This window comes from Salvia hispanica, chromosome 1, assembly GCF_029641045.1.
Source record: "Salvia hispanica isolate PSC_SH4W2 chromosome 1, Shi_PSC_v1, whole genome shotgun sequence".
Lineage (NCBI taxonomy): Eukaryota > Viridiplantae > Streptophyta > Magnoliopsida > Lamiales > Lamiaceae > Salvia > Salvia hispanica.
In genome coordinates, this window is record NC_142692.1 from 14,609,458 (window position 1) to 14,637,341 (window position 27,884).

At 39.0% G+C, this 27,884-nt stretch overlaps 5 protein-coding genes and 1 pseudogene across 8 annotated transcripts; 1 reads left to right on the top strand and 5 right to left on the bottom strand.

The window, feature by feature from the left end:
• Window positions 1-3,239: 3,239 nt before the first annotated feature.
• UGT76B1 (UDP-Glycosyltransferase superfamily protein) lies at window positions 3,240-5,045 on the top strand. The gene is made up of 2 exons (XM_048120871.2): window positions 3,240-3,751; window positions 4,037-5,045. The coding sequence occupies exons 1-2, from the start codon at window positions 3,277-3,279 to the stop codon at window positions 4,909-4,911; spliced, it is 1,350 nt and encodes a 449-aa protein (XP_047976828.1). The 5' UTR covers window positions 3,240-3,276; the 3' UTR covers window positions 4,912-5,045.
• Window positions 5,015-7,035, bottom strand: LOC125219029 (7-deoxyloganetic acid glucosyl transferase-like). The gene is made up of 2 exons (XM_048120870.2): window positions 6,485-7,035; window positions 5,015-6,035 (listed from the first exon to the last, which is right to left on the bottom strand). The coding sequence occupies exons 1-2, from the start codon at window positions 6,951-6,953 to the stop codon at window positions 5,077-5,079; spliced, it is 1,428 nt and encodes a 475-aa protein (XP_047976827.1). The 5' UTR covers window positions 6,954-7,035; the 3' UTR covers window positions 5,015-5,076.
• Window positions 7,036-9,277: 2,242 nt separating this feature from the next.
• LOC125219919 (7-deoxyloganetic acid glucosyltransferase-like) lies at window positions 9,278-11,165 on the bottom strand (annotated as a pseudogene). The gene is made up of 2 exons (XR_016134473.1): window positions 10,574-11,165; window positions 9,278-10,394 (listed from the first exon to the last, which is right to left on the bottom strand). The product of XR_016134473.1 is annotated as a 7-deoxyloganetic acid glucosyltransferase-like (transcript).
• Window positions 11,166-14,758: 3,593 nt separating this feature from the next.
• Window positions 14,759-17,088, bottom strand: LOC125219451 (7-deoxyloganetic acid glucosyltransferase-like). Of its 2 annotated transcripts, none has more exons than XM_048121425.2 (2): window positions 16,511-17,088; window positions 14,759-15,824 (listed from the first exon to the last, which is right to left on the bottom strand). In XM_048121425.2, exons 1-2 carry the CDS (start codon window positions 17,016-17,018, stop codon window positions 14,905-14,907), a joined length of 1,428 nt encoding a protein of 475 aa, XP_047977382.1. In that variant the 5' UTR covers window positions 17,019-17,088; the 3' UTR covers window positions 14,759-14,904. The 2 variants fall into 2 exon arrangements, with proteins under 2 accessions (XP_047977382.1, XP_047977384.1); XM_048121427.2 differs by having other exon boundaries at window positions 16,619-17,085.
• Window positions 17,089-19,622: 2,534 nt separating this feature from the next.
• On the bottom strand, window positions 19,623-21,811 carry LOC125220028 (uncharacterized). Its single transcript, XM_048122140.2, has 3 exons — window positions 21,479-21,811; window positions 20,953-21,264; window positions 19,623-20,579 (listed from the first exon to the last, which is right to left on the bottom strand). The coding sequence occupies exons 1-3, from the start codon at window positions 21,746-21,748 to the stop codon at window positions 19,986-19,988; spliced, it is 1,176 nt and encodes a 391-aa protein (XP_047978097.1). The 5' UTR covers window positions 21,749-21,811; the 3' UTR covers window positions 19,623-19,985.
• Window positions 21,812-25,196: 3,385 nt separating this feature from the next.
• Window positions 25,197-27,880, bottom strand: LOC125224372 (uncharacterized). Of its 2 annotated transcripts, none has more exons than XM_048127764.2 (2): window positions 27,090-27,880; window positions 25,197-25,664 (listed from the first exon to the last, which is right to left on the bottom strand). In XM_048127764.2, the coding sequence occupies exons 1-2, from the start codon at window positions 27,446-27,448 to the stop codon at window positions 25,445-25,447; spliced, it is 579 nt and encodes a 192-aa protein (XP_047983721.1). In that variant the 5' UTR covers window positions 27,449-27,880; the 3' UTR covers window positions 25,197-25,444. The 2 variants fall into 2 exon arrangements, 1 of the variants encoding a protein (XP_047983721.1); XR_016129551.1 differs by lacking the exon at window positions 27,090-27,880 and adding an exon at window positions 26,230-27,073 and having other exon boundaries at window positions 25,525-25,664.
• Between the last annotated feature and the right edge of the window lie 4 nt (window positions 27,881-27,884).

Below are 27,884 nucleotides of genomic sequence, written 5' to 3' on the forward strand. Positions count from 1 at the left end.
AGACACGAACACGACCCGTTAAGAAAACTCCAAACACGAACACGACCCGCTACCCTCAGACACGAACACGACACGAACCCATTAACGACATGAACCACTTCAGGTCAACACGACACGATAACAACACTTATATGACACGACACGATAACGACAGTATAAAAAATGAAAAATCAATTTTTCACGCTAATATTAAGTTGCTCAATTAGACTAAACATAATTAAAATTTTAAAATAAATAAAAAATAATAATATTATAATATATTAATATTATTTCTTAATGTGTAACACGAACACGACACGAACACGACACGATTAACGTGTAACATGAACCCGGCACGAAATTTTTGTGTCGTTATTGTGTCGACACGATAAGGATATGAACCCAATAAGCTTTGACACATATCTATTAATTTCGTGTGGGTTCGTGTCGTGTTATCGTGTCGTGCCAAAAATTGCTAGCCCTACTCACATCCATGTTCTTCCGCAAGAACATGCTCTTACACTATTAAGGGTCTCACATTCTATTATTCAATTTAAATACTTTAATTACTAAAAACATTTCCACAATATTAAAATGCATTCAAAATATCCAAAATAATATTATAAATTACTAAAAAATTAAAAATTACATAATTGATGAATCTTGTTGCTTCCTAATTGAAGACACAAGAACATGCTTATATATATAGGCTACAAAATTGAGAATTGCAACCATAAAGATAAACCTATCTATCTTAAGTAAAAATTGGCAATCGATGAGAAAGATTGACTGATATTACTACTATTTGACGTAAAAAAAAAATTTTAAAAACGGTCAAAAAACGCCTATTTTTTTTGGAATCCGATTTTTTTTAATTATTTTTTGGTTTTTATGAGTTTTTAAAAAATAAATTTAATAAAATAAAAACACGCCAATCGCGCATGGGGTGATTGGGCATCTCTGCCCATTGGAACGCTGCCACATTGCCCTGCTCTTCGGCACGGCGTTGCTCTTGGGCAAGAGGCAGTCCGTGCCGACGGCAAGAGTGCAGCGACGAGCATAGCCGTGCTCTTGCCCAGGGGCGTAGCCACCTTATGGGTACATGGGGCAATTGCCCCTCCTCGTCCACTCATTTTCCTATATATTTATATATAAATTAGACTAAAGGTCCTTTTTGGTCCTTAACATATGACGATTTTTTTATTTTGGTCCATAACATTATCTTTTGAATTATTTGGTCCTTAACAAATAAAAATTGGTTACATTTGGTCCGAATTGGACGGAAAGGGTTAAATTTAACGGTCAACGAATATTAATTGGATTTTGACCGGATTAAGTTAATTATTAACTTAATTAATAATTTCTTATAAGCATAGCTTATGTATGATTTCGAAACACCAATCTCCGCCGCGTCACTTCCGCCTCGGCCCGTTGGAGTAGAGGACAGCGGCACCACCTCCTGCAGCGGCGTCTGGAGTGGCGAACTCTGGCACATGGGGCACGACGCGTTGAGTTTCAGCCACGCATCCACGCACATCACGTGGAAGCAGTGGCGGCAATCCGGCAGCATCCGCAGCATCTCCGATTTCCTGTACTCCGACAAACAAATCGAGCATATGCCGTCGTCCGCAGCGGCGCCGCTCTTATTCGTGAAGACAAATTTCGGATAGGAGTTGATGACGGCCTGAGATGTGTTCAAGATCTTGTGGCGGAGGTGTCGTGAATTAATTATATAATTTCTGATGGAGCAATGAGCTTCGCGATTAGGGCTGGTGCCGAATTGAGGATTCTGGTGTTTCAGTTGTGGACGGCCTTTGCTTGTGGTTCCATGGGGTACCTCTCTTACTGGGAACTCCAGAATCAAGGAATCATCCCCTTCCAAGGTTGCTGCGGATGCTGCTAGATTGCCGCCACTGCTTCCACGTGATGTGCGTGGATGCGTAGCTGAAACTCAACGCGTCGTGCCCCATGTGCCGGAGTTCGCCGCTCCCGACGCCACTGCAGGAGGTGGTGCCGCTGTCCTCTACTCCGACAGGCGGAGGCGGTAGTGACGCGGCGGAGATTGGTGTTTGAAATCATACATAAGCATTTTGTAAGAAATTATTAATTAAGTTAATAATTAACTTAATCCGGTCAAAACCCAATTAATATTCGTTGACCGTTATATTTAACCCTTTCCGTCCAATTTGGACCAAATGTGACCGATTTTTATTTGTTAAGGACCTAATAATTGAAAAGATAATGTTATGGACCAAAATAAAAAAATCACCATATGTTAAGGACCAAAAAGGACCTTTACTCTATAAATTTTTGATTATATACTTCAATCACACTAAATGTCCCTTCTCAAATATATAAAAGTTGCCTATGTATTATAATTTTGCCCCTTCTCCCATAAAATCCTGGCTCCGCCCCTGCTCTTGCCGACTGCAAGGGCGGTGCTCTTGCACCATGCTCTAAAGCTAAGAATTAAATTTCTGTAACGTAAGATTCAGGACTGGTGGACTCAGTGGCTGATCCAGACCCCAAAAATGGTGGGGGCGAAAATTTAATATTTAAATATTTAATATTTAATTTATTAATATTTTTAATAATTAAATAAATAATATTATATTAATATTTAAGTAGCACTAGCTTCGTTAATAAAATATAAACATGAATTAGCATGCAAATATATGCAAATTAGTAAAAGTTTAGATTTTATAAAGTATTTAACGGTATTATTTTGATGATAAGAAATAAATATGAATAGATTTTATAAAGTATTTAAATAAATATGAATAGATTTTATAAAGTATTTAAAGGTATTATTTTGATGATAAGAAAGAAATATGAATTGATAAACTAAAAGAGTAAAAAATGAAAAAAAATATGCTCTTGTTCAGGATTGATCCTTAGACCTCTTAGAAAAAAAATCAACACACAAACCATTAGACTACTCCATTTTATATGCCATTTATTGAAAACAAAGTATATTTCTACACTCCGCGGAGGGGGCGGATATACTATTTTCGGCTCGATTCAAGGGAAAGTTTAGGCTCTCCGAGCGACCGGGAAGGGGCGACCGCCCCCTCCTGCCCCCCCCTAAATCCGCCACTGGGTGGACTTGAAAACTCCACTCCATGTAGTTTCTCCATCACGCCTACAATTTTCTGGTAAATCATAAAAGAAATTGACTTGTGACTGCCTATGGTCGAGTCGGCCCCCCACACTCTTAAAATGACAGCTTTAATATATTCCATATATTAGAGAGCACATTAATAGAGCTCAACTTGTCCGAAAAGAAAGAAAAAAAGGATGGATTGTTCAAAGAAAAAGCAATGCAGATTAGTAGTATTCCCTCTTCCATTTCAAGGCCACATAAACCCTATGCTTCAGCTGGCAAGCATCCTCCACTCTCGTGGATTCCTCATCTCCGTCATCCACACCCGCTACAATTCCCCCAATCCATCCAATTACCCCCACTTCTCCTTCCACCCCATCTCCGACTCCTTGTCCGAATCCTCCTATTCCGCCCCCGACCCTGTCCGCATCATCAAACTCATCAACACCAGCTGTGTCCACCCTTTTCGCCATTGCCTCGAGGGCCTCGTCTCCGAGGGCGACGTCAAGTGCTTCATCTCCGATGCTAATTGGTATTTTACGCACTCTGTTGCCACCGCTCTCGGTCTTCCCAGGATTGTCATGAGGACTAGCAGCGTCGGCGCTTTCTTGGCCTTCGCCGCACTCTCTCGTCTTAGAGATGAGGGATATCTCCCCCTCTCCGACGGAGGTACAGTTGCATGCTCCTATTTACATTGATTGTATTTGTGAGAGTTCAGTGCAGACTCGAACTCCACATTAGTGTAATAATATATGCTTACATTGATTGTCTTAGACGTTGGATCCCCTGTTGTGCTTGTGCCTGCAAGCACAACATATATTTTAATACAAATAAATTATAATATTAAAATATTTATTTTTTTTATTTAAAATATGTGCTGTGTGGAATAGCAGTTTTTGCTGTACAGGGGATCGAAACCCGTTACCGGTCTAAGACTAGTATAATTTTTGGCAGATTCGAAAATGGAGGAAGAGGTGGAGGAGGTGCCGCCGCTGAAGGTGAAAGACATGCCGGTGATTGAAATGTACAACGCTGAAGATGCATATAACAACATTGCGAAAATGGTGGAAGAGACGAAGAAGGCTTCCGCCGTAATTTTCAACACGTTCCAAGAGCTCGAGCAACCCGAGATCGGGCGGCTCAACCAACAGCTTGAGTCCCCAACTTTCGCCATCCCGTTCCACAAATGCTTCTCGGCGGCATCGAGCAGCTTACTAGCCCAGGACATGAGCTCCATCTCCTGGCTGGATGAGCAGCCGCCGAAGTCCGTACTCTACGTGAGCTTCGGCAGCGTCGCGGCCATGGATGGCGCGAGGCTGCTCGAGGTGGCGTTGGGTTTAGCCAACAGCGGGAGCCGGTTCTTGTGGGCAGTCCGGCCCGGTCTGGTCCATGGCTCTGAGTGGCTCGAGATGCTGCCCAGTGGGTTCTCCGAGGCGACAAGTGGGAGAGGAATCATTATAAAGTGGGCCCCGCAGCAGGAGGTTCTGTCCCATCCCTCTGTCGGGGGATTCTGGACGCACTGTGGGTGGAACTCGACTCTGGAGAGCATATGCGAGGGTGTGCCAATGATATGCTCGCCTTTCTTTGGCGATCAGTTTGTGAATGCGAGGTATGTGAGTGATGTTTGGAGAGTTGGCATCAATTTACACAAGGGTTTGGAGAGGGGAGGGACTGAAAATGCTATTAGGAAATTAATGGTGGAGAGAGATGGGGAGGAGATGAGAAAGAGAGCTATGGTGTTGAAGGAGAAGATAGATGCTGGATTGAAGATGGGAGGTTCCACTAATAGGGCGCTTGATGAATTGATTAATGTCATTTCTTCATTCTAGTCACATTTAGTGATTTGTTATGTAGTGTCTGCAATTTGTGGTTAAGAAAATAAAATTGACAATCCACTGATTCCACTCAGAAAAAATTCATATTTTGCTATGGTGGAATATAATGAAGCTAGAATAGTAGAAAATGAATGACAATTTCCTTGCACATAGTTTTGGTCATAGAATTTCATTTCTAGATGAGTCATCTACCCTGCCACGCTTGCACTTAGTTTTAATGTCTTGAATCAGACGTTCCAAGTGAGTGTAAGACGATCCACCTTCACTCAGAGATCTCTTTGCTAGATTTGCCATGTGCTCAATGCTCTTCGATAACCCATCTTTTCTCGTCTCCATAACATTTCTAATCTTTTCCTCAATCACACTTCTATCACAAATATCTTTCATGTCGAAACCAAGCTTCCATTCCTCCTCGACCAACCTGCTATTGATCTGTTGGTCGACGAAATAAGGCCAGCAAATCATAGGCACCCCTTCATGTATGCTCTCGAGCGTGGAGTTCCACCCACCGTGCGTCAAGAACCCTCCAACAGCGGGATGAGCCAACACCTCTTCTTGAGGTGCCCAACCAACGATATATCCCCTCTCCTTAGTACCTTGTGATAGTTCCACCGGAATCTGACTCTCCCCAGCCTCAGAATCAGGCCTCATCACCCACAGGAATCTTTGACCACTATTCACCAAACCATGCCAAAACTCCATCAGTTGATCCTTGTTTACTATAGCCAGACTCCCGAAGCTCACATAGAGCACAGACTTGAGCGGTTGAGAGTCGAGCCATGTCAAGCAGGATCTATCTTCTTCCCATAAGTTATTGGAGAATGTAGGTAGGGGTGATGAAGCGGCAGCTAATTTGGCCTTGAGATGTGCGTGCAGTGGTCCAATAGTGTAAATATTGGGACAGATATTATGCATCACGGAAAGAATTGGGGCATCGAGTTCATCAAATGTGTTCAGTATGAGACCACAGGCTCGGGGATTTTGTATGGTTTCCGTCTGATAAAATCTAATGCTGGGATTATCCAAGTCACCGGAGCGACAAAAACTTGGAAGGTCTCGGCGCCTGAGATACCTTTCCATGCCGGGCACACCCTTCACCATTACATCCAAATCATCTCCTACCAAAAATGAAAAAGCAAAAAATTGTTGTGTTTATAAAGTAAGTCAGGGACAAAACTCAGTAACAAAGGTCCAATACTCCCTTCGTCCTATAAAAATGACACTTTCTTTTTTTGCCCGTCCCATAAAATTATTTCATTTCAAGTTTCTTCAGCTCATTATCCATATACATCAATTTATTTACAAGTTATACTACTAAGACTCTTCGTTAAACACTAATAGTAATGTGGGTCCACTATCTACTAACACTATTACTTTACCAATTATGCATTAATTCGGCGTCAAATGTCCTTATTTGGGAGTATGCTCTGGTAATAGGTAGAAAGCTCTGTCTTAAATCTAAAGAAATTGCACTAATGATTTAGAGTTATTTAGATGAGAATCAATTTACATATAAGAAAAACACAAAAAAAATCAACAATTGGGAAAAACAAATAGAAAAACATACCTTTGAAAGGAAGGTCTCGAGAATGAATAAGGTTAGGAAGGGAAAAGAAGATCCAAAGGCAAGCAGGGCTGAGAGTCCTGACATCAAAAATAGGGATTCCGATCTCATTAGCGACGTCGAAAGTGAATCCCAGCACCCCATCTGCAATAACGCACGAAATCGGAGTGCCGGTCTGCAGCAATTGCTTGAATAAAGGTGGAGTCTTGGTCCTCAAAGATTCGAACAGCTCCAAGTAATTGTCGGCGCCGCGGGGGTGGTTTTCCGGCAATCCGTCTGAGATGGTACGGATGCGGAAGGCGGGGTAGGATTGGATGTTGGAGTGGCGGAGGAGGCGGGCGTGGATGTGGTGGGTGAGAAGGAAGGTTATGTGGAGGCCACCGAGGCAGAGGAGGTGGGCGAGTTTGAGGGTGGCGTTTAGGGGGCCTTGCATTGGCAGTGGGAACATCAGTACGTGCGGCGGCTGGTCCATCGGAAAATGCTGGATTTTTACTTTTGAGTTGGTGATTGTTGTCTTCAGTCGTTGGAATGGTGGGTTTTTTTAGTTCTTTTTTTTTTTGCTAAAATTATTGGAGCATTAGAAAAAATAGTTCGAAATTGAATAGTAAATAATGAGATCTATATATAATAAAATAAAAAAGAAGAGAAAATATTGTTATAAATAAATATTTCATCGTTTTTATAGTAATAGAGTCATTTTGTTATTTTGGTACAATAGTAATATATTGATTTCCCTTTACAGTAAATAAACACATTTTCCACACTTACTTTGTTCTATCTTACTTTTCTCTCTCTTCATCTTTCTACCTTTTTCATTTTTCACTTTATTCTCTATTTATTTAACTCACCTAACACAATTTTCCTTAATCTCTGTGATAGGAGTAAAGACCGGATTCCAACTCAACCAATAGAACACAATGACTAAGGAAATAAGAACTCAATTTATTGATAAAAGGACAGAAAGAAAGAAGCACAATAGAAGAACAATCCTCACGTAGGAGGCCACGATAATCCTCCGCAGACCCTATTTCTGATCTCTCCAAAAGATGATATTAACTTATTTGTCGTCTACTTTGTATAGCAGATCTAATACAATAAAATAGGGAATACCTAACAACTCTAACAACCCATGAAAGTAGGAACTGACTTAACAAATATAACAACTAAAAGGAGACTGCCGAATTATTCTCTTTTAAACCAGCTAATCATCTGTATCAACTGCTCGAAACAGCCTTGCCCTCAAGGCTCAGTTAAAATTCGAAACACATCAATGTGTCCGGTGGAGGTTCAAACTCATGCTTTCGGGTAGTAGCCAGAGCATCGAACCATAGAAGATTGCCCACTATATATAGGAATCGCAGCATGACCAGATAGGAAAATGGAACGCCCGTTGATGAAAATAGGGAATCCGAATCTGCAGGAATCTGCAGAATATCGGGGCTGGCAGACAGCAGCGGTGCTGTCACCGTGGCTGGTGTAGGCAGTGTGGTAGAAAGGCATGCTGTACTGGAAGGGGCAGGGGCGCGCTATTGTCAGTAGTGGTGCCGAGATCGGGGGGGTTTGTAGACGTTTTAATAGCTGCTATCTCGTGACGGGCTGTTGTAGGTGGACTAGAGGACAACAATGGTGCTGTCACGGTGGGTAGGATAGCTGCAGTACTATTGTTGGATGTGGGTGGAATTTTTAGCTGGTTTTTGGCAACATGGACAGTAACAATATCGTCACTGTTGTACTTGGATGAATTGCTGGTAACGCGGCTTTCTGATGGCATGGTATCACCAAAACGTTTCAAGAGCTCTTGAACAAATCTGTCCCACGATAAAGAGAGGCAGCGATGAACGAGCAATTGCTTCCAAGGCTTGGCTGGTCCGTCTATGGCGGGCATGGCGAAGTCGGCTCGTCTATCCGAAGGTGTTTTGTTGAGGAGGAGATATTGATTTGCCCACGCGAGCCACACGAGAACCTCAGATCCATCAAACTGTGGAAATGTCATCAGTTGTGAAGCAAGAGAAGCTCGAAACTCCCATATGAAGTCATCTAACTTAGTACTCAATGCCCCGAGTTGATCTGCCGTCTTTTGGGACTGCAACGTCATCACTGCTACAGCCTTCTCCAACCGTTGAGAGTGTTCACCATGATTCTCCACGTTCACCGCACCAATTGATAGGAGTAAAGGCCGGATTCCAACTCAACCAATAGAACACAATGACTAAGGAAATAAGACTCAATTTATTGATAAAAGGACAGAAAGAAAGAAGCCTACGATAATCCTCCGCAGAGGCCTACGGCTACTGCCGTCCCTATTTCTGATCTCTCCAAAAGATGATATTAACTTATCTGTCGTCCACTTTATATAGCAGATATAATACAATAAAATAGGGAATACCTAACAACTCTAACAATCCATGAAAGTAGGAACGACTTAACAATTATAACAACTAAAAGGAGACTGCCGAATTATTCTCTTTTAAACCAGCTAATAGTGCTGAAAAGAAACGCTTCTGTTATTATGGTACGAAGGAGTATTAATTATATGTATGGGATAGGTGAAAAAGAAAATGTGTCTTAGTTCTTTGGGACCGTGCAAGTGGATTATTGTACTGGCGCTTATGTATAAATATATCAAGGTTTTCATAAATTCAAAATATGCTGAAAGGTATATTAGCTTTGATGATGTAGTGAATTTGTTAAGAAACTATTAAGACAAAATTAATCTTAAGCGCCGTGTGAAGTAGTACTAATGTTAATTGGCTAAATATAATTAAAGCTAAAGTGGCAATGTAAACAATTCATAAGTGAAAGAATTCCATCACACCCAACCATATAAAACGAAAGAACATGGAGAACCATCTGTCATCTGTGTAGATAACATAAAACAACAACATCCAACTACTCTAATTTATTTTAGCCGTATCCTCCCTCTGCTCTAATACAACAAGTAAAACAATCCAACTCCAATTCCACAATAAAATAAAAAGAAGCACATCACTTGTGCTTGGTGCTTAACCTCATATTCTTGATATCATCAATCAAGCGATCCAAATCCGCCACCGAAGAGCCGCCTTCCCCCACACTCGCCTCCGCCGCCTCCGACATCTCTCTGGCCCTTTCCAAGAACTCATCCTTCCTCACCTCCATAACCTCCCTCACCATCTTCTCCACCACAACTCTGTCGCAACTATCCTTCATATCCAATCCCACCTTCCACACCTCCCCAACAAACCTACTATTCACTTGTTGGTCCACATAATGCGGCCAACATATCATCGGTATCCCCGCCATCAAACTCTCCAGAGTCGAGTTCCATCCACTGTGCGTCAGAAAGCCCCCAACAGAAGGGTGTGCCAGCACCTCCTGCTGCGGGGCCCAGCTAACCGTGCACCCCCTCTCTTCCGTGGCTTGTGACAACTCAATAGGAATCTCCATGGGATCCAAACCCGCGACCGAGCCAGGCCTCCGGACCCACAAGAATCTGGAACCACTATTCACAATTCCATGCAGAATCTCAAAGAAGTTTTCCTTTGTCATGACACAGAGGCTCCCAATGCTGACATACAAGACGGACCGGGCAGGCTGGTTGTCGAGCCACGAAATGCAGCTCCTGTCTTCTTGCCAGATGCTGGTGGAGTTGATGTAGCTTGTGTGATTCTTCAGAAGGAGGGCGTGGAGGGGGCCGATGGCGTAGATGTTAGGGCAGAGTTTGCGTATTTGGGATAAGATTGGGGCGTCGAGGCGTTGAAAGTGTTGAAGATGAGACCCTGGGAAAGAGGCATGTGGTGCACCTGCTTAAGTACTAGATCTACCTGAGGATCTGTGAAATCTATGGCACCGCGACAAAAGCTTGGTAGGTCGCGTCGCCTCATAATGCCTTCTAATCCCGGGGCGTCTCTTATACACTCGTCTAGGTTGTCATCTGTTAGGTACAAAAGCTAATGTTGACAAATGAAACGAACCAATACAAAGAGAACTAAAATATGTATATAAGTCTCATGGGCCCTCCTTATATCAGCAATTGGTTTTAGGATGTAACCCATGGATTTCTATTAGTTTAATTCTCTAAAGACAAGGAAATGGAAATGGTGTTGGACAAACCTTTGAAAGGAAGGTCCCCAGCTTGAATGAGTTTAGGCAAGCACATGTATGTCCAAATAGCAGATGGACTAATAGTATCAAAATACAAGAGGGGGACTCGAGCCTGAGCTGCTATATCGGTAGCAAACGTTAGTAGGCCATCAGCGACGACGCAAGTGGGGGAGTGGTCATCGGTTGAGATGAGCATCTGGTGCAAGACAGGGGGGGCTGTGGCCCCCAGGGAGGTCATGAGCTCGGAGAACTCAAAGACGGTTCTGGGGTGGTCTTTGGGGAGGCCATCAGGGATGGGGTTGAAGCGAAAGGCGTCGCCATACTTGGTTGAGTAAGCTTGAGCATCGGAGGAATGGAAGAGGCGGAGGTGGATGTGTTGAGTGATGATGAAAGTGACCTTGATTTGGCGGAGGCATAAAAGCTCAGCGAGTTTGAGCATGGAGTTGATGGGGCCTTGGAGAGGTAGAGGGAATATCAGCACGTGGGCACCCATTGTTGGATTGGATTGGAGTAATGGGATATTCATATATAAGTGTCTCTTCCAGCAAATCGAAAGTTTTAGAATACAAAAATCGCAAATATCTAAGTCAGAGATGGTATGCTGATTATAATAGTCGTGTATGCAGTTTGTTCTGCAACATTGAATATATACAGATACTTGAATCCAAGATAAATGAAGTGGTGGTCCCCCGGATATTTTATATGTGCGGATAGGCAAGGGAGAACCATTACTCTCCATGGTAGATCATATAAATAGAAAGGTGCAGAGGTGTTTATATAAAAGAAAAACTATTATCGATGTATAGAGATTAAATTCGTGTCCAGCTAAAAATTGAAAATATAACTATTTAGACGGAGATAATATAATATTAATGTATTTATTTGGAATAATATTAATATTTTGAGGGAACATCTTTTTAGGTCCACGAACTTTGCAAAGTATCATTTTGGGTCCGTGAACTTTGAAAATATCATTTTAGGTCCGTCAACTACAAGTTAATATCATTTGAGGTATTTTAAACTTTTTTCGGTTGCCCTTAGGGCTTTCAAAGGGCAATTTGGACAATTCTTTTGCCACTCATCTTGCGTCAAAGACCTAGAGTCCAACAATTTCTTTTACTACTATTTAATTCAATTACTATTCAAATTGAATTTAAATATAATTAAAATTTGTTGTAAAAAAATACTCCCTCCGTCCCATAATATTTGCACTCTTCCATTTTTTCTCGTCACAAACTACTTACACTATTTATAGTTTAAGTTAGAATTAATGTATTTAATTAATATGTTAGATTAAGTTAAGAGCTCATTTATTAAGTGAACTCTAATCACACTTAAACTCTAATTTAATTACACTAAAAAATCAATCCCAAATATACGGCCTAAAATAATAAGTGAGAGTAACATGGGACGGAGAGAGTATGTGTTAATTTTTCAATTATTGGATGACCAATTATTTAGGGATAGTGAATTAGAAATTGATATCATTTTATTTTTTCAATCTAAACTGCATTTTAAGAACTTACTATAGGTGATTTGTGAATTATATTTAGTTTATTTGTTTTGAAATTAAATAGCTATTAATTTGGATTGTCCAAATTGCCCTTTGAAGGCCTTAAGGGCATTTTCATCCAAAAAAAGTTCAAAATACCTCAAATGATATCAACTTGTAGTTGACGGACCTAAAATGATATTTTTAAAGTTTACGGACCTAAAATGATACATTGACAAAGTTAATTGACCTAAAATGATGTTCCCTCTAACATTTTTAATAATTATTGTCTTGTTATGTGCTCGTACTTTTTCAATGTAAACTGACAGAATGAGTTCATATCAAACATTATAGAGCATCCGCAGCGGTGCTTTTTTTTTCGTCCGTCCGTTTGTTCCGCTGAGCAGGCGGCGTCCGTTCGTCCGTGCCAGCGGCACGGCGCTGCTCTTAGCTAAGAGCACATCCGTGCCGCTGAGCACCATTACGTCGCAGCTTCTGATTGACCAATGGCATAGCCGTTGCCCGTTGGCAAATTCGATTTTTTTATTTTTTTATTTTTTAAAATTCAAAATTTATTTAAAAAATGTTTAAAAAAAAAAAAATATTTTTCCACTTCCCAAAAAATTATATCCGTTTTCTACCCACTTTTAATTTATTTTTTAATTTTTTTTCCTCCAAAATTCATATTTTCATCTATAAATACCCTCACTTCAACACAAAAAAATCACATTCTCATCTATTCTATCATCTACATTCTCTCATCTTTTTTCTCATATTCTTTCATCTAAATTCCCACCACACTACACAATGTCCGGCTCCGACGATCACCCCTCCGGCAATCACGGTTAGAACCACGATTGGTTCGACTCCGACGAATTCCCTAGTCAGGAAACGCAATTTACGGCCCCTCCTCAAACCCAAGGTTCGCAATTTTCGGGTGGCTACCGTCCTTACCCGGTTCACGACCAAAACGCCTCCGGTTCAGGTGGGCACCCGAACCCAGATCGGGAGGGAGCAGCAGCTCTACTCCTACTCCTACTTCTATTCATACTCCTACTCCTCCTGTTCGTGGCACCCGCACCCCGTACACTCCAGGTGAGATGATGGCGATGTTCAAAGCCTACTTGGCAGTCTCCGAAGATCCGGACGTTCGCACGAACCAAACCGGGTATACGTATTGGTGGCGCATCACTCGCCTTTACAATGAAACCCGGTCGGGGGGAACCATCTATCGCAATGAGAGTATGGTGCGCAATTGCGTCTACAGATGCAACTTAGCAATCGGTAAGTTCCAGGGGTACTTCCAACAGGAAGAGCGGGCGGCGGGGAGCGGCACGAGCGAGCTCGACATCATCAGTGCCGCCTTGGCGACCTACCAAAGCTTGAAGATGATACCGTTCAAGTACCTCGATTGTTGGCAGGAGGGGCGCCGACATCCGAAGTATAGGGGCGGCGTAGTAGCATCCTCCTCCAGCTCCTCTAGCAAACGGTCGAGGTCGGTAGCCCTATCCGATGGCGCCTCCAATGATGTGGCTACCCAGCTTGCCGGAACTAACTTGGGTAGCCCCGACGCTGGCCCAAGCAGTTCCCACTGGCCCCAAGGAAGGAAGAAGGCGACGGCTACCTGCCGTCGCGCCCCGACTCCAGTCGCCCCCGCTCCCGCTCCCTTTGTGTCTCCTCCACCCCCGAACAACTCGTTGTGGACCCTCTTGGGTCAACTCTATTTGAACAATACGTGTAAGATGACTCCGGATCAACTTGCAACACATGAGCAAATGATCCGGGATCTCAAGAGGCAATTGGGGTTAGAGGACTAGTCTTCCATGTGTGTAATTTTTAATTTGTAGGATTTTAATTATGTATTTTTTTTATTTTCTAGGATTTTAATTATGTATTTTTATTTTTTATTATTTTAATTATGTAATTTTTATTTTTTAGGATTTTAATCATGTAATTTTTATTTTTTAATGTATTTGTATAATATAGAAATATTTTTAATAATTGGAGTATTTAAATTGAATAATAGAATGGTGGGACTTTTGAGTTTGTCCTTAGCTAAGAGCACGAGTGTGGGTGTTATACTCTTAGCTAAAGAAAAGGAGTAAAAGTGGATCCGGGTCTACTTCCATGCTATTAGCTAAGAGCACGGATGGGGATGCTCTAAATTTAAAAAAGGCTACATAATTTCGGTATCCACTTCATTTTGTTTGAATAGAGATACAATTTAGTTAGAGAAACCAAATCTCTTCATCCATCCCTGCATAGGAGAATCTGCTATAGTAGATCGTTTTTATCGTATCTAATCTTTGTGCTATCTTGAGTATCAAACATGTCTTCATCAGTATATGATATCTTGTTCGTAATCCAAGTCTTTGGCTAATCTAGTCATCGATATCAAAATAGTTAAATTTACGCTGAACCGCTAGAATTAGACCTCTATTAGATTTTCAACGCCTCTCCCAGTCCATTTCATTACTACTATAATGTGTTGGGAAATCGGAGTCTAACCAAAATGAGTGTAACGAGTTATATGAATGTTGGATCCATTTACTTATAATGAAAAAAGTTAAATGAGACTTTAAATCATGAACCTTAAAATGATAAAATAGTACTTCCTTTGTCCCAATAAATATGCAACATTTATTTTTTGGCACATAATTTTATGTAGTGGTATTTTGTGAGTTAATGAAGAGAGAGTAAAGTAAGAGAGAAGAAAAAGTAGAGAGAGTGTTATTTCCATTTTAGAAAACGTTTCATTTTTATTGAGACAACCTAAAAAGGAAAACGTTTCATTTCTAATGGGACATAGGGAGTATGACATTATTTCACGGATGGAGGGAGTACTCCATTAGTGGTGTTTGGGGAGCAATTTCATATTCTTGATATCATCAATCAAGCGATCCAAATCTTTGGCCGAAGACCCGCCTTCGCCAACACTTGACCTAGCCGCCTCCGACTGTTGTCGAGCCCTTTCCAAGAACTCATTCTTCCTCAACTCCATAACCTCTCTCACCATCTTCTCCACCACAACTCTATCACAACTATCCTTCATGTCCAATCCCACCTTCCAAACCTCTCCCACATACCTACTATTCACTTGTTGGTCAAAATGATGCGGCCAACAAATCATCGGCTTCCCTGCCACCACACTCTCCAGAATCGAGTTCCACCCACAGTGCGTCAAAAACCCCCCAACAGCCCGATGATCCAACACCTCCTGCTGCGGCGCCCAACTCACAACACACCCTCTCCCTCCCGCACCCTCCAACAACTCCTCAGGAATCCCATCATCCAATCCAGCCACCGAACCTGGCCTCTGAACCAATAAAAATCTCGACCCACTATTCACCAAACCATACCAAAACTCAAGAAACTGATCCTTTGTCATGAGAGCAAGGCTCCCAATGCTGACGTACACAACCGATTTCGAGGGCTGTTTGTCGAGCCAAGAAATGCAGCTCCTGTCTTCTGGCAAGATGCTGGAGGAGGTGTTCTGAGATGTTTGTGTTTGAAGGAGAGTGTGGAGGGGGCCGATGGCGTAGATGTTTGGGAAGAGTTTGAACATATGAGATAAAAGTGAAGAATCAAGTTGATGAAAAGTGTTCAAGATGATCCCTTGAGAAAGGGGCATCAAGTGTGCCTGCTTCAGAAGCAGCTTGATCTCAGGATCTTCCAAGTCGATGCCGCGGCAGAGGCTTGGAAGGTCGCGTCGGCGAATGATTCCTTCCATGCCGGGGGCGTTTCTGATAGTTTCGTCCAAGTTGTCATCTGTGTTTAGTTACAGCATGTCAACAATTTTTGTTTCTTAGTTAACGGGCAAAGCCAGAAATATAGAACAAATATAGAGCAGTGATATAGGGTGACCAATTCTTAAATACAGTACATAAGTAGAGAACGTGAATTTGGTTTACTATAAAATCGATTTAGTTCACAATAAAGGCATTTAGTTCATCACACGAATTTGAAAACCATAGTGAACCAAATTGTCATTATAAAGAACGAAATCCTTCACAAAAATAGAACCAAAATGCCATTATAATGAACTTAATCCTTCACAAAGTAAATCTTTCACTAAAAATTATACTCCAGTGAACTGAAATCTATCTTATCATAAACTAAAATTTGTGTTCTCTGGTGTTACGCATTTAAAATTAGTTAACAAATATAACAATAAAAATTACTCGTGCATTCAATTTTTTGGTAAAAGAACAGAGGAATTTCTTGAAATTTAATGATTTGATAGGCGATTAGAAAGCATATTCTTGTCTATGATACCTATTCTTTTTATGGTACATAATATATTGAGCTTAGGTCATTGGAAAGTGGTTGAATTAATATTGTTTACTACTTATAATTATCAAGCTTCATATTAATTTGGTTTTCCATACATTTATTTTATATACGTTGAGAATTGGAAAAACGAAAAATAGGAAGAAAATGTGATAAACAAAAACCTTTGAAGGGAAGTTCCCCAGCCTGAATGAGTTGAGGGAGACACATGTTAGCCCAAAGCGCACAAGCACTATAAGTATCAAAATAGAATAGTGGCACTCCAATCTCACCAGCTATATCACTCGCAAAGGAAAAAATCCCCTCAGCAACAATGCAACTGATCTCCCTCACCGACACCATCTGTTGCAAGATAGGCGGGGCCACCGCAGACAATGATGCCAACAATGCCGAGAACTCGCGAATTGTTCGGGGATGCTCTTCAGACAGGCCGTCGGGGATGGATTCGAAGCGAAAGGCGCCGCCATAGTTCGTTTCCATGTAAGTTTGGATGGCGGAGGAATCGAAGAGGCGGCGTTGGATGTGTTGAGTGATGACGACAGTGACATTGATTTGGCGGAGGCATAAAAGCTCAGCGAGTTTGAGCATGGAATTGATGGGGCCTTGGAGAGGGAGAGGGAAGATCAGGACATGGGCATCCATGACTGGATGGGTATTGTGCTTTTCTTTCATTAATTCTACGTATGGTTTTATATGTGACGGCTAACAAACAGATTTGGAATTCAAAGCTAACAAGTCAGAGTTGGTATACTGCCTATAAAATTAAATACTATTAGCCTAGTTGTGAAACATGGAGTTATAATAAAGTGGGGATTGTCGACCTATAATTAGCGGCCGACAAATGACCAACGAGATTTGCATCCAAATTGAACTTGGGTGTGTTTGTTCACATTAATATACGTGTGACCGGGGACCGGCCGTGGTGTGGCGGTTGCGGTTGCGGTGGCGGTGGAGAAGGATGGCAAATCTAGAGAGATAAGTTTCTTTTTATTTAATGGAGTACTTTTATGTCGCTTATTAATTACTCTCTCCGTCCGTCATTAGAAGTCTCATTTTTAGGCTGCACGAGTGTTAAGAAATGTTAAAAAAAGTGAATAGAAACAAGTTAATAGAGTATGAGTCTCACTTGTATATATTAGTTTTAAATGAAATAGGAGTGAAATGAATTAATGGAAGATGAGACCCTATTACCATTTATAGTAAAAGTGAACCAGGACTTTTATTCGCAGACGGACTAAAATGGAAAAACGAGACTTCTATTCACGGATGGATGGAGTGTTCCAATTCCAATTTATTACTCTGTTAGTGAATAATTAACTTATTTGTGTTTTTTTTTTTACTATGAACTCTATATTTATTAATGTTATTTCATTAATATTTTATTATATTATTAATACTTCTACTCCCTACGTCTCACAAAAGATGTCATACTTATGAGACGGTACGAGATCTTAGGAGGTTTGTTTTGTGTGTTAAATGGAAAGAGAAAATATAATTTTTATATTCATATGAGAGAGAATTTTTTTCAAAAAGGGAAATATAACATCTTCTATGGGATAAACTAAAACGAAAAGTGTGACATCTTTTGTAGAACAGAGGGAGTGCTATATAAAGATATAATCTACCTATCATTATGTTTTTTTTTCTATCCATTTTTTATTACTACTTGTATACACTAAAAATAAATATAATTGTATATGACACAAATTTTAATATACAATCAATAAAGTAAGAAAAAGTAGTGTTAGTGGATTGTAGGGTTCATAAAATTTTTATATTTAAAAATTGGTCTAATTTTGATGGATGATCCAAAATGATAAAAGTGATATATTTTTTGTGCACGGAGGTAGTATATTATTTTAAATATACGATGGGTCAAACTAATCTATTACTCCATTCGTCGACGATTAAGTGTCTTATTACTTTTACTATTTTTAGTAATAGACCTCATATTCTACTAACTAATAAGACTTATATTTTATAATGACTCACATTCTATTATTTTTTAACTTGTTTTCTATTATACTCTCTCCGTCTCATTAAATATGCAACATTTGCTTTTCGGTACGAGATTTTATGTAGTGTTGTTTTGTGAGTTAATGAAGAGAGAATAAAGTAAGAGAGAAACAAAAGTAGAAAGAGTATTGTTTCCATTTTTAGAAATGTTTCATTTTTAATGGGATAGACCAAAAAGGAAAACGTTTCATTTCTAATGGGATGGGACAGGGGAAGTATTTCTTAAAGTTTTCTGTGAGTTGACTTAGAACACTTATTTGGACAGAGTATTAGTGGAGGAAAAGAGATGGTCCATACTTCTTTCATTTTCCAAAAAAATCCAAAAAAATAAGTACTTTTGATTTGCTCTAGATTCTAATTCATAATTAAAAATTATGCATTAGAGAGTAAATAAATGATAATTAAAATATATTATTATTGGAGAATGAGTTTTACTTCGATAGAAAATTTTTTTTATAAATTTAAAAGTTTAAGAAGTGTATATTTTTTTTGGAAAGATTAAAAAGAGAAAAAAAAAAGGTTTATTTTCGTGGGACAGCGTACTCGCATAGAATAAAAGAAAAGCCATATAAGACACGCAATTGGATTTCAATGCCTACTTGTTCAAATTTTTAAATTGGTATGCTTAAAGAAGTCCAACAAAGAGGCATAATCAGTGTCTTTTAAAACAAGAATCAGAGAGACAGGCATAATTATGATCCGAAAATGAGAGTGTATGTTTTCAAACCAAAATTTAATTTTAAAAACCAAGGGGACCGAACCGGGTCGAGTTTATGGAGTGGATCGAATTTAGGGTTGCTAAGTGGGTTGTGGGCTAGGGTAGTAGGGTTCAAGCAGTGATTGGGCTTGATCACTGGGCCTCATCACAACGAAGCAGACAAAAACAAATTAAATTCCCTTGGAGTTAGTACTGACGCATCATGTTTAGTGTTTACTGATATACCCCATCCGTCCTCGATTAAGAGTCACACTTTTCCATTTTGGTTCGTCCTCAATTAAGAGTCACACTCCATTTCTATCATAAATAGTAAGTAGGTCTCACATTCTACTAACTCAATTCACTCACATTTTATTATAAAACCAATATAAAAAAATGAGTCCCACATTCCACTAACTTTTTCAACAACTTTTTTTACATTTCTTAAAACCCGTGCCCGATCAAAATGTGACTCCTAATCGGGGACGGAGGGAATAGATCATTAATCTACTAAGGTTGAAAATATATAGATATGAGTAAATTAATAATGTATACTCCATTCGTCCACAAACAATAGATCACTTTTGTCATTTTGGTACGTCCACAAAAAATAGATCACTTTTTTAAAATGGAAAGTTTATCTCTCATACTTTCCCACTTTTTCTTCCATCTCTCCTATTTTACTCACTTTTTCTCTCTATCTTTCTGACTTTACCTATTTTTTCTCCTCTTCTCTCTTACTTTATCAATTCTACATTAAAACCCGTGTCATACACAAAGTGATCTATTTTTTTGGACGGAGGGAGTACAAACTAACTATTCACGGACCACAATCTAAAATCAATGCCAAAAAAGCATAATTCTACGATCCAATTGTCATTTGCGAGTTAGTGAACTTATCCTCAATAAGTAAGACAGGGATCGAGTCATCTACGGTGATCATCTAAATCATAGTGTTCATCAATTGCAACCACCTTCTTCCTCCTCCCACTTCTCGAAGCACAACTTCTGCTATACTTATCCAAAGCCTTACACCTCAGCCGATCCTCATCGTCGCCACCATCGCAATCACCCAATTCCGCGGGAGGCAGGAAGCAATCCCTCGACAGCCCCTTGACGTTGAAGTCGATCTCCTCAACGCTCCAAATCTCCTCCATTCTGCTTCTGCTGTGGCTCTCGGGGATATTGTCATCAAAACTCGACAGCCACACCGTTGTCCGGCCCCCGTGAGCAATGTTGACGCCATTGATTGCTCTGTAGTCTTGGATCAACGACTCTGTTTTGGTCTCCCAGTGGATTTCTTTCATTCTCACTGAGTGAGAGTCTTGTAGTTGGATTAATAGCCCACTTTTCTGGCTAAAATACCCCCAAATTGTGTGTTTGATTATTTCTGCGTTGTTGCTGCTTCTTGTGGCCTCTGTTTCAAGCTTTAGCACGAAGCAATCCTCGCCGTTGATTTTTTTCTCGCCGATGCAGATGGAGTTGGAGAATAAGTCTGATGTTCCCTTTGGATCGAGCCCCTAATAGTGCACAACATTGATCACAATTACTCAATTAAACTAAAAAAATATATTACGACTATCTCACTTTGGTGTATAAAACAAAAGTTAAAAAAGTTGGTTTAGTTGTTTAATGATATGCGACATTTTTCCTCCATCTCAAGTCAAAAGGAAAAGATGACTTTTGAGGTTGTGTGTGACAAAATAACAATCACAAAGTGAAGACTAATTAAATATATATATGCGCGTTTTTGGACTATTGATGACTTGGTGATTTCATTCGATGTAAAAAGGTAATCAGTTGGAAAATTGAAGTATTTCTTTAGTCAAAACTAGCAAATCAAATTTGACAATTTAAACAAAAAACGAGTTGACTATTGAATTGAAACCGTACTTGCAAGGAGCGGCGCAGAGGGCGTGGGGGAGCACGGGAGGCGCGCCACGGAGTGTGGCGCCACGCGACCTTTCCATCGCAGCCGGCGCTTAATTTGAAAGCGGAAAGCATGAGCTCCAGACTCCACAGCGCGGGGCTCTGGTGCCACAGCACGAATCCGCCGAATTCCCCCGCGCCTTTATTCATCTTTCTACCATCAGCCGCCATCTTCACCTTCCCGACCGCACACATGTTTTCGATCGAGTCGAGGGCATGTGCGCCGCCACAAGCCGCTACATACTGTTGGACTATGTATGAAGCCATCGATTTTTCCTGCATACCAAAATACAGCACAATTAATTTCCAAAAAAAAAAACTTCATATGGATTTAATCAAATGCAAACTCTAAATATTGTACAAACTTCAAGTTATAATCTGGATCGTTAGAAAATATCAATAGATGATAAAATAGTAGCAACAAAAAATGTAACACAGTATGAACGGAGCTCCAAGGACAATATATATATGTGATAACATCAAGACTTACGATGGAGTGGGATTTGATGTCGTGATCAGAGGAGATCGGGAGGGGTAGCAACGGGGCTCCAACGACGCTGAGCAAGGACTGAATCTCCAAGGCGCGCGCCTCGTAGTCCGGGGAAGGGCGGGGGGCGCGGCCGCTCTTGAGCCAGGACTTGACAGCCCGCCACGGTTTGCTGGAGTTGGAGGCGGCTGCGAACATCTCGTCGGGGACGGGGACCTCCAGGACTGTCTCGAGGCCGTCATCCCCGTCGAGGTTGGGCCACAAGGTTCTCATCGAAAGGGGTTTGAGTTTGGGGTGTGTATGTAATAAAAGATGTGGACAACGCAAAAGAGTTTTTGTTTGAAATGGTAAATGGCAATGTTTATATAGTCCAATGTCCAAACCATATGAAAAGACAATGTCTTGTTATTTTATGCTTGGGGTATAATAGTCCAATTAGCTTTATCGGACATAGGGAATAATATCATTTCCCACCTAATTTTCTCATATATGTGTCGTCAGTATAGAATTACTATAATTTATACAGGTTCTCACATTCCTTTTACAAAAAATTAATTACAACTTTCGAGTTATGTGAGTGAATGAGTTGTAACTATGCTTGTAATTAAGAAAATGTATTTGTCATTTATTTTATTGCAGAATAAATACTTTATATTAGTGACTTTTGTTTATCTTTTCAATAGACTTGCTCCTTTGACGACTCACTAAGCCAATTAGCAAGACTGGAAGAAAGACTTAGATGGCAAATCAAATTACTAGTAGTATAATTTTGATTGAATTATAAAGAATTGATAACTATGAGGAAATTTGATCGATATACCACGTTGCAAAGGCGACCAAAAGCATCTTTCATAGACTCATAAATCTAAATGGAAGACCAATGGGACAAAAAATTAAATCTTAAAAATAATCAGCATATCAGATATGTGTCCGCAATTCCGTCAAATAAATAATTATGCATATACTTCTACATTTATTCCCAAATAATAGGTGTGACGCACTTCAGATTCAAGATTTAAAATAGGTTTAAACTTTAAATTATAATATAAATCTAAGTAAAAGATCCAGCCACATGTATCAGGAAAAATTTGATTATAGGTTGATTCAAAGAAAAAAGTTTCCTAAATGAGATTTTTTTAATAATCCGTTAAAGAGAACCACGTCTTACCTTACTTTAAAATATCCAAGTAAATATAACAAATACTTTTACGTAAATGAGAAAATCGAAATTACTATATAAATTTTAGAAAAAAAGATAAATGTACATAAATTGTACATGTTCATAATATCCTTAAAATTTTAAATTTAATTGAATTTAATTAAAAATTATTTTTGTTATTTGTTGGATTATTATGTAGCAATAAGAAAGAAGTGATACATATATTTAATATCAAATTTTAACATGATTTCAAGTTTGATTCGAATTAATTATACAATATTTAGTTAAAAAAATATATTTTTCCTTAACTATACAAATATGCTCTAAATTAAAATTAAAATTAAAATTTTAATTTTTTTGAAGTGTTGCAAAATGATTAGTATGATATTTATTTTTAACCAGTTAATGTTTGTGAATCCATTTTTAAGGTAAAATTTTAAAAGGGTTCGAATATGTTCGCACAATTATATACATTACACAATATAACAAATCTATGATTATTAATTGAAATTTAACTAACTCTATTAATATCTACATTAAAATAGATTGATCCAACAATATATCTGAATTAAATTTTTCCAATTAACTGAGGATTGGTGTAATCTGATCGGGGAAAAAAAATCTACCACTCCAAAATTAATCATGAAGTGTATTTGACGCAATTTTATCTGAATCTAGCTTGTTTGTTTACACACATGGTGGGGAATATTAAATCTTCACAATATAACAAAAAGAAAACAGAAAATCTCATGATATATTCTAGCTATTTAGCATCAATAGGAGAAATATACTGTGAAACCAAGATCTAAATTATGAGGAATTATAGTATGCTTGTAAGAATAAAATCACAATCTTTTACATAATTCAGTTTGTTTTCTTCGCGAATGATGATTGAGCATTACACAAGAAAGCCTGAATTAGAATTTAGAATTAAGGCTAGGATGACTGTATCTCTAACTACAAGTTACTTATTGTTATGTTGTACTAACATGCATCTTAACTTGACATTATTAATTTAATTCTGAAAACCTTTAATCGACATACAATTTGTCGGCTGGAGCCACCACATGTGACCCACATCTTAAGCCCACAATAACAAAGTTGGTTAATAATGACAACGCTCACACATGCATTTTGTTTTCTTAAACTCAAATAAGGCAATTTCCTCAACAGTCAACCCCATAGCCCAGCACCACAGTCCGACACGAGATTTTATTCAACTTTTTTTTATTAGGCGGTAAGATTAAAGTTAATAGAAAAATAAATATGTTTCTATTTTTAATAGTAGGTCATATAGACAATAAAAAAAATGAATCATATATTTGATGGGACAGAAGGAATAGTAAATATTAGTCTAGACATTTTTAAATTTCAAGTGAAGATCGCATTTAATTTAGACGAGGGAAGTTTAATTGAATATTGTTCTAAAGGTTATTCAATTTAGATGAGGGAAGTTTAATAGCATCCCCATCCGTGCTCTTAGCTAAGAGCACGGAAGTAGGCCCGGACCCACTTTTACTCCTTGTCCTTAGCTAAGAGCACAACACCCACATCCGTGCTCTTGGCTAAGGACAAGCTCAAGGGTCCCGTCATTCTATTATTCAATTTAAGTACTCCAATTATTATAAACATTTCTACATTATAAAAATACATTCAAAAGTAAAAATTACATAATTAAAATCTTAAAAAATAAAAATACATAATTAAAATCCTAGAAAATAAAAAAATCCTACAAAGATGAGAATATGAGAAAAAAGATGAGAGAATGTAGATGATAGAAAAAAGATGAGAGAATGTGATTTTTTTTGTGTTGAAGTGGGGGTATTTATAGATGAAAATGTGAATTTTGGGGGGAAAAAATTGAAAAATAAATTAAAAGTGGGTAGAAAACGGATATAATTTTTTGGGAAGTGGGAAAATATTTTTTTTTATTTAAAAACATTTTTTTAAATAAATTTCGAATTAAAAAAAAATAATAAAAAATCGAATTTGCCCACGCCTATGCCGTTGGCCAATCAGACGCTGCCACGTAAGGGTGCTCAGCGGCACGGACGGACGAGCTGCAGCGGCGGACGGACGACGGGTGCTCAGCGGCAAGGACGGACGGATGGCGGTAAGAGCACCGCTGTGGATGCTCTAATTGAATATTGTTCTAGAGGTTATTCATAGATGTTATGGGTGTTTTTTTTAAAGATTTGTTAGACAATCATAATTTAATGTAAAGGGTTGTGAGCCTCTTTAGCAACAAAGAAAGAGCTACTAATTCATAAGAGACTTTGTTCTAACATTTAGAAAAACTCAATTAATAAAAATTAAATATCTAACAAAGTTTAATGGTCTACACAGCACTCACTTGATCATGTATGATTGTCATGCAAGGGATAAGGATTCATCTTGTTCCCAACTTATTATATACTTAGTTCGTTTTTTTTGTCAAATGAATGATAACTAATGTTAATAGCTTGTCATCTAAGAAATTTGGACTTGCTTAGTTCGGTATCTAATTTTTTCCTTTTTAAACTCTTGTTTTACTATTAAGATACAATGAGTGGTAGCACAAAGTGAGGAACAGAGAATTAAGACAATTAAGTTTGTTTGTACATAACTGAAGCATGATTGGTATAATTAAATGAGATGGTCTCTTGTGCACGCGTGCACGAAGAGATCGTGCATTTTGCAGAAGAAGGCAGGGGAGGAGGCGCTAATGTACACAACGGTGTGGATAGGCGCTACGGAAAGGGAAAAGGGATACACCTCCAAAGAGTGGATATTTATCGGGTACTTACTGGTTCACGCAGTCTCCATGAGTTTCAAGATGGCACGTTGAAATGGAAAAGCCACGATATGACAAACGCAAACACCATGCAAGCTAACAAGAAGTTGAGAAAGCGCCGGCCTTGCCAGAAGTTCCGCGACTGGGATGCTGCACTTGCAGCAGCAGTATCACCGGTCTCGTTCCATGACTCTGTCAGCTCGGTCTCAGTTACCCCGACCACATTTTTTGCAAGGGATCCACATATCTCACAGGTTCTGTATATCACAACATACAGAAAAATCATGTCATTTTGCGTGCTCTTCACTTTTTCTTGACCGGAAATTAATACTCAGAACTCATTTCCAATCAGCAGGCTCTACGTTTCGAAGTAATTTACAGTGAATTGACCATAAGAAAAAGAACGAGAACATCCATACAGAGCTCTAGACTCCTATTCGTATTTAAGGACTACGCTCATTGTAACATCAACCAAAGCAATGAGTAACTAATACAAAGTGTATATGATCTCCAAGAAAATATGTACCCTCACCAAATCTAAAGACACAAGTATAGCAATACACTAGAATATCTGAAATTTCATTTGATATACTCGAAAGAATATAAAAGACTTTCAATGAAGAACACCTTTTCTTCACTTGAGATTCTCGAAAGAGTATGCATAATGAACCTAAAATCCTTCATAAAATCATGAATTTGTGCTAATGTAAAAAATATTTCCACAATATATCAAGAATAGTTTTAATCGATCACAGTAAGCAGGTAGCTTTAATTCATTGAATAAAATAACGCGGTAGAAGCATAACATCTGAGGCTCCATACATAGAAGTTTCTAAGTAATATTCAGCTAGCAGAGGATGCATAGTGTACAAGCTCTTTTCACTATAGCTTATATGCTTCTCGTTGGGTAACATCTTCATCTCCGATAACAAAAGTCTCAAGTCCTTAGTTAAATTTCAACTTTCTCATAATTTAAAACAGCTTTAAGATTTCTCTGACAAAGGACCAGAAAATGACTCCACTTGCAAAGTAATATTCTTAGAAAAAATTCTATGATAGGGATAAGAGATGCTGGATCGAACGAGTCATATTCTGTGACGAAAATAGATAGTCAACAAGGTTTAACATAGATTAGGATGAAAGGCAAATAGATCTATGTTTAAGGTTTTCATTGCCAAAATGATTCAGCAAACCATGTACTAAATGACTTGAAATTACTAAACAACCACAACAAGTAACCCAACTTTCCCTAACTGATTTAATTTCAATAGATCCAATTAATAACAATACCAAAACCGCCCATTGTAACAAGGCCAAGATTGAAAGAGAAGATTAGATTCTCACAATGTGAAACAAAAGTATTTCACTATCAAACCATTCCTAGTGCTCACATCTTTTTGTCCAATTACCATACTAGCATTCTTTTTTTCTCTTTATTATAAAGCTAAAGTTCATAAGATCCAAAGGAGAACATTCCAATTTATCTTCCTTATGGTGAACCTAATAGAAACACAAAACAATCAAGAACACAACACTTCATCATTCCCCAATTCAGCAACTTTAACAGCTAGCAATCAACTAAACAAACAGTTCACCACAAATCACATCAAGATTTGTTTTTTAATGTAGTAAAATGGAGATGAATGGTTTTGCAAGATGAAATTATTTGTGAATTTACTTACTTGTCTCCTTTAATCTTGAACCATGCCTCAGCACATTGGTTGTGGGCAGCAGCCAAATCCTCCTTACAAGAGCATCCCAGCTCAATGGCAAACCCTGAGTCCTGATCAGTTGCATCCATGCTGAGGTGGCATATCCTACAATCCCTCTCAATTTTAGCCAAATGCAGCTGAGCTCCACCTTCCAGATCCACAATCTCTACAGAGCACTCGGATACACTGGATTCTCTCCTCTCCTCCCCACCATTGCCGTTTTCTGCCACAACCACAATCTCGATTGCAACTTTCCTTAAACCACCGACATTATCAGAATCAGCTGCAGATTCCAAATCCGCATTACTGGGTTCTTGTAAAGTTTGCATCTTTGGATAAACCCAGGTGAAAAATCTTCATGTAAATGCTAAATACAATCAATATCATCAATAACCTCTCTCTCTCTCTCTTGGGGGTATATTATTGGATTGAGGTAGCTAATGTAGTGGCAGCATTTAGGTGTCAGGTGATGGGACAGAGAGAGACAGAGGCAAGGAACAAGACAGCCCCCAAAAGAAATCAGTGGAGCGAAAATCAGGTGTCTGTATAGAGAAACAGAGAAAAACACACAGTAGACGCTGTGAAACAGAAGCGTCGGTAGGGAGAAATACGGTCGTCATAAAAGGGGGGAGTTCGTTTTTGGACCATTCTTCTTCGCCGGAATTTAAAATAGGAGTAGTATCTAATTCTAAACCTATGATTTTCATTCGTTTTAGTCACATCCAAGTGATCAAAAAAACAAACACATACACGTACAAGTGTTGG